Source organism: Musa acuminata, chromosome BXJ3-3, assembly GCF_036884655.1.
Source record: "Musa acuminata AAA Group cultivar baxijiao chromosome BXJ3-3, Cavendish_Baxijiao_AAA, whole genome shotgun sequence".
Taxonomy (NCBI): Eukaryota; Viridiplantae; Streptophyta; class Magnoliopsida; order Zingiberales; family Musaceae; genus Musa; species Musa acuminata.
In genome coordinates, this window is record NC_088351.1 from 28,656,846 (window position 1) to 28,663,293 (window position 6,448).

Below are 6,448 nucleotides of genomic sequence, written 5' to 3' on the forward strand. Positions count from 1 at the left end.
CAACTAAATTTCCAGGGTCGTTTCGGAACGCCACTTCGTATATTGCCGCGGTGATGATTCGCTCAATTCGACCCCGCTGCCGTAGGCGAGCGCTGCGATGGGGAGTCGCGCTGCTCTTTTCCTCCCCAAACTACGTAAAAGGTGGCATCTTTCTCGAATCCGCCTCCATTGCTCTCCTCCTCCCCTGCGTTCCTGGTACTTAAACCCTAGCCCTAATTCCCTGATCCCACTCTCCCCCTCCTCTTCTTCGATTCGTCCGTGTTATCTCAATCACTTTCCGATGACAGGTCCCCTGTTTCCCCTCTCGATTCGTTACGTACTTGGTTTGTCGCCCGGAGCTTGAGTTATGCCTCGGTCAATTTCGTGCTCTCCAAAGACAGGTCTCCTGTTGTCTCTCTCGGTCCGTTCCACGTTCGTTGGGTTAAGCGGAGCTTGAGCCACGGCTCGGTCAACCTCGTCCTCAACGACGGGAAGCCGCGGTTCGAGACCCACGAGATCGAGCAGCCCAAGAAGGGGAAGTACCGGACGAAGAAGAGGCTGAAGCTGCAGCGGAAGCGGGAGAGGCGGAAGAGGAGGGAGGCGAGCAAGACGGACCCGCGAAGAATCCGGCCCAAGGGCAAGAAGAATAAGGTGAGGTTCCCCACCGCGGAGGACCGGATCAAGTATAAGATGGAGAAGGTATAAACTTAACAGATAGCTTCAAAGATTATAACCTTTTTAGATGATCGCATTCTTTATTCATATACTGCTCCCCAAAGTCTAGCACCCTTAAGATTCTTCTTGTTCATTTGTTTTGGCTTCAGAGTATGTTTCCTTCCTCTGTCGCCTCTTTATATTGCGCATCAACTGTTTGTTGAAACTCCCAACTTTCAATGCCCAATATAGGGTCTGAAATTCATAAAATTCCTACCTCTGTCTCCTCTTTGTATTGTGCATGTTCTATTAAGATTCCAAGCTTTTGGTACCCAGGTTGATCAAATTCAGGTCTGTCTAGAAAATCTATCTCATCGATGATTTAAATTGGATGGGCTTGTTTCAGATAGAGCCCGTCACTTCTTTCCTCTATCATTCTAGACTAACCTTTTTCTTGGTCATAATGTGTTCTCTCTATAAGCATCTACTCTAGGTAACATACTCAGCAATCTACATGGCTTTTAATTATGCTTCGACAACCCTGAAATGGGACGAACAAGAATCGTATTGATATTGTTCCGTAATTGATTAAAAATATATAACATTTATGAATATTCCAACTAATACATTAGGTTCATGACTGAAATCATTGCACAACTAATAGAATAGGAGTACTTGCATTCGAAATTTTCTCAAATCAAGCCATTGATAAAAAGGAGAACTTACATATAAAGAATAACAGAGTAAATCAATGCTAGAAAAATATACTTACACAGAGCTCTATATCTTATTGAGTTCTTTAGGGTTGTTTACTTCTTGATTGCTTCCGTGTTTAGTTGGATCTATCTATGGATGAGTTCAGGCTTGTATCCCGATCAAACCAGAACCACTGAAATGGTTGAAACTTGACAAATTCCATAAAAGTTTAAGCAGGATCAGCTGAAATTCATAGCCATGTGGTTATATCCTACTTTTCTGCCAGATTAATATCATTTTGATTCCCTTTCTTTTCTTTTTTTTTTTCTTGTAGAGCATGAGATCCTAGATTGGTAATACATGGAACGCATGCATCTAACCGTATGGTCTTATCCATATATGATGCTCGTGTAAGAAATATCTTGCAATTGTGATTTGCAGCATCATTTCCAAGTCTAATTGTCAAAATTTTGGAAGTATTTTTTGAACCACGAGCTAACTCATATCAATTATGTGTTCTATAACCAAGTAGTTAAGAGTTGTTATTGATTACACTTGCATATAATGTTCCTTTTAATTCATGGTTAGGCAAAACATACTTGTGAGTAGTGATATCATGCCGTAGCTTTTGAATTAATGTGGTTGAGTATCAGTTGCTGCTGGCTCATGAGTTCTTTTAATGGTCCTCCTAGAGTTCAGACGATATAATATATTCTTGTTAATATTTATTATTCGTTGGCATGCCTCTTTGGTTTGTTTAACAAAAGTAAAAGGTTATCTTGTTTTTATTGAAGGCCAAAATTAAGGAAGCCTTGCTGGTTGAAAAGCTAAAGAAATATGAAATTTCGAAAGTTGAAGGTCCAGAGATCAAACCACAAGTCTTGACTGGGGAGGAACGCTTTTACTTGAAAAAAATGGCCCAAAAGAAGTCCAATTATGTACCTATCGGAAGGCGAGGCATCTTTGGAGGTGTAATATTGAACATGCATTTGCACTGGAAAAAACATGAAACAGTTAAAGTCATCTGCAGGCCATGTAAAACAGGCCAAGTTCATGAATATGCAAAAGAATTAGCAAGACTGAGTGGTGGGATACCAATCCAAATTATTGGCAGCGACACAATAATATTTTATCGGGGAAAGAACTATGTTCAACCAGAAGTTATGTCACCCATTGATACACTATCCAAGAAGAAAGTATGTATCAGAAATCTCCCTTGTTTCTTAAGTTTTTGTTTTCCTGATATCACTTATGCATATATTCGGCTTATCTTGCATTTTACAGTGTGCTCCGCATTTGCTTGTGTTGACTGCTATCATGTGATGACATGACACTTGGATATGAATCCCTAACTAGGAAAAAAAAAGGTATCAAGATTTGGACATAAAGCTACATCTGAAATCCACACATGATACATGTACCTTAATCCAAATGTAGACTTTTCCCGTATGACAAATATAACTGACTGGGGCCTCAGTAAGTAGGATGCTTGGTGACCAATCTATTTTTTCTTATTTTTCTTGTTTTCTATTTTCAGGCACTTGAAAAGTCCAAATATGAACAATCATTGGACACAGTAAGGCACTTTATTGCAATATCTGAGAAGGAACTTGAACTTTATTACAGACATGTTGCACTCTATGGTGACCCAAACTTTCGGAATGCAGATTTGGTTTATGGGGATGGAAAACAAGGGCCCCAAGCTAGGATATCAGAAATGCCACCTTCAACTGAGAACATAAGTATCAACTCAACCAGTCATGATGCTTCTGCAAGTCTATTTGATGAAGAAAATTTCTCTTCAACTGGTGATGATGACATGTCTGATGATAATTCTGATGATGAAATTTGCTCATCAGCTAGTGATGATATGTCTGAACATTTTTGCGATGAAGAAAGTGTCTGTTTGTCTCATGACAATTCAGCTACATCTCTTTCAGAAGCAGAGTCTGATTCTGATGACGGACAACTCGGGGCAGTTGAAATTGACTCTGAAGGAGAACCAGTGTTGGATTTCGAAGTGAATTCGGAAGATGAAGAAAACACTGTGAGTACATGCATACCAATCCTGAGATATTTGTTCTGAAATGCTGCGCTGAAACTGTACCCTCACACTGCAACTTGACTTTGCAGGCAGTTAATTTTGCACAGTCATTGTGGAAATAAAAAATAAATGAAATGAAATTTCTTTATTTGCTCTTGAGAAGCATCATATTTGATTTTCTTCATTATTTATCCAATTAATTTAGATATTCATATCTTCTCACAATTTTGAGTCCTTTAGCTGCATTGTTGTGTTCAATATATTCAACCAAATGTAAAAGTTTGGTCTGCTATTATAAAACCTGCAAAATGCATAGAGTGAAGGCATGCCTTATATTTCTTCTGTCTCGTGTCATTTTATATTTCTATTTGTGGCATTCTGCAGGCATGCTAGACTCTTTGAGGCTTTCACTGGGAGAAGAAAAGAAAAGTGAGATAATTGAGTTTAAGCAACAAACCACCGCAAGTCTTTGACCAGAAAGTAAATATTTGAGGCCAGCTACATAGAAAGTGATGCTCCTCTTTTTTGTTTTTTCGAGCTTGCGTCCAGCTATGGAAAGATATGCTATACATCATGGGAACAAAGCATTTTTTTTCTTAAAATGGTGATATCTCAATCTTTCACAGCTACTGAAGCCTTGGATTTTCTTGCAATGAATTTAAGAAATGTGCTACATTTTCATATCATTTTTATCATGATTAATCTTGTCATCCCTGTTGATGCTGCAACCAACAAAAATTTAAGCTCAGATACTTCTTTATCTTGTTGTTTAAATTGCCTTTTCAGATACAATAGTATATCTCACTTTATCTGACATCCAGTTTGTATGATCATGGCCATGTTGTACAACATATAAAATATAAATGAATATTCATATATATATATATATATATATATATATGAGAATATATAAGTGAGCCATTGATATTGCAGTAAATCCAGATCCTGGGCGACATGAAAACCGTGTTTACAATTTCCATCACCACAGAATTGGTATCTATCTTTATAATTTGATGAACAGTCTTTTTAACTTCTTATTCTTGGTATAATTGGTATCCATCACCTCTATACATCTATGTTATTTTTCTTGGTTTCTAATTGAAGCAAGATACTGGAGCTACATGGAATGTAAAATGAATTCAGAGGCATTATTCCTGTGATTTTGTTTATTTTGATCCAAGGGAAGGCCCTAACCGATGCTGCTTCAGTGACTATTACGTCACCAAGCTTTCTGAAGGTTTTCTCTTGTGCATTTCTCACCTCCAAGAGTCTTGACATGATGGTTTAATGGCTAGCTGGCAGTTCTACACTGGTGCATTATGTGCGGGATAAGCAAATTCTTCATCAAGGTGAGTGAACTACATAATGATCATATGGCTGAATAGTCATCCCTATACACATGTATGTACAGACGGGAATGGTGAGTCATCTTTTATGAAGCTTGATTTAGATCTTTAAAATTATCTTGTCTTTCCTGTGCACATTCTAAATTTTACTGGTGCTAACAAATTGCCCCTATCCTTGATCCATATATATTATACATATATATGTATATATATCTTTGCACTCATACAATCATCCAGTCATATTAGGCCCTTAGTTTAGATTATCCAAGGTTTCAAATCATTGATAACACTGATTGTTACAACAAGAAACTCTTTATTACATGACAGTCGAAAGGGTGGAATCTAAAATTTGCATCTTATTTGTCCTGTTTTATGTTCACTGTACAGGTTTTCACTTTTTTCTGAGTGCAGCACAAGATGTTTCTTAGCTGCTGCTGCCAAGGAACACGAGATGAACTGGGACTTTGATGTTATCCCTCTGAATGGTGATTGAGCCTCTCACTGGAATGATCTAACTGGAAGACCGAATGACTGGTCCAGTACTCGATCCAGGTTCTCGCATGGCATTAACTCAAATTGTGATTTTGTTTACTCTCTTCTAGACTTTACATGCGCAGGAGCCTCTTGCACTGAGGTCATCCTTTTAAACTTCTCATCTCCTTGAGCAGCAAGTCTTGGAAATGATACTGCTTCATACACTTTACACCTTTGTGATCACTAGATCAGCTCACAGTAGTAAACATGCAACCAGCAGGGGACAAATACAATATCAGGTTACGAGTGTAAGATATCTACAATGAACAGGAGTTCTCAGGTCAGTAGAGGGAATGAAATGAATCGAGTTAGAAACCATCTGCCCTTTTACAGTGCCCCGAGCAAGTAGTAGTCCTATGGTTTTCTATTCGTGTTTACTGGTGCCCAGAGATCAGCGCCATTGCTTCGGGCAATCTGGAATGTGGAGGACAGCGGCACAAGACACAGGCCACGGCTTCTGAGGCTGTAATGATCATCCCCCTGGATCACATTACAAAGAGAAAGAGATGGTTATCAGCGAAAGGGGTCTGCGACCCACCTTGAATCTCTCTGAGTAACTGAGAATTCGATTGAAGAGAGAGCTGACCTCCATCTTCCCTGTCATTGCCTTCCTGAGATATGGAGCACAGAGCACCTGCGATGCACACGGTTTGATGACATGTGAGAGAGAGAGAGCTAAGAATACCGATGGGACTGTAGATTGTCAGCAGATTAAGAGAGGGAGGGGAAACCTGGAGTTGTTCATGGAGGAATTTAATGTATGCAGTGGCCTCCGAAAGAACAGATGCTGTGTCTGACTGCATTCACAGAAAGCAATAACAAAATTTGAGGTGGTAACAAAAGTATTGCTGTGCAGCCAACAGAACTGGGTTGATGTCTGCCAACCTTCCCAAAAGGCGAGACCAGTTGTTGCAGCTTTGCCACTCTCTCTCCCATCCTGTCCTTCTCCTGATCACCCGTCTTAAACACCATCATCATTCCGAACACCCTATCGTTGCAAGTTTATGTCAGCATCACAGGAAGAGAAGAGAACACAGACCTTGGTGGACGTAGCAGCTCCTCTTCCACCATCGCTAGTTTTGGGCCTCTTTCCCCCACTGCTGTCATTGTGACTTCTCGATGAACCGCTCATGTCGCGAAGAACGAAGCCATCATGGCTTGCTCGTTTGTGATCTGCCACTTCTGTCATCATCAT

The 6,448-nt window shown here is 39.7% G+C and overlaps 2 protein-coding genes across 3 annotated transcripts; one reads left to right on the plus strand and one right to left on the minus strand.

Annotated features, from left to right (window-relative positions):
- Positions 1–56: 56 nt before the first annotated feature.
- On the plus strand, positions 57–4,059 carry LOC103978506 (uncharacterized CRM domain-containing protein At3g25440, chloroplastic). Of its 2 annotated transcripts, none has more exons than XM_009394324.3 (5): positions 57–195; positions 288–678; positions 2,124–2,525; positions 2,867–3,376; positions 3,758–4,059. In XM_009394324.3, exons 1-5 carry the CDS (start codon positions 98–100, stop codon positions 3,764–3,766), a joined length of 1,410 nt encoding a protein of 469 aa, XP_009392599.3. In that variant the 5' UTR covers positions 57–97; the 3' UTR covers positions 3,767–4,059. The 2 variants fall into 2 exon arrangements, with proteins under 2 accessions (XP_009392599.3, XP_064998461.1); XM_065142389.1 differs by having other exon boundaries at positions 288–630.
- A 1,415-nt stretch (positions 4,060–5,474) lies between these two features.
- Positions 5,475–6,448, minus strand: LOC135633199 (transcription factor bHLH153-like). Its single transcript, XM_065142390.1, has 5 exons — positions 6,293–6,448; positions 6,139–6,201; positions 5,985–6,050; positions 5,840–5,887; positions 5,475–5,733 (listed from the first exon to the last, which is right to left on the minus strand). The coding sequence occupies exons 1-5, from the start codon at positions 6,446–6,448 to the stop codon at positions 5,608–5,610; spliced, it is 459 nt and encodes a 152-aa protein (XP_064998462.1). The 3' UTR covers positions 5,475–5,607.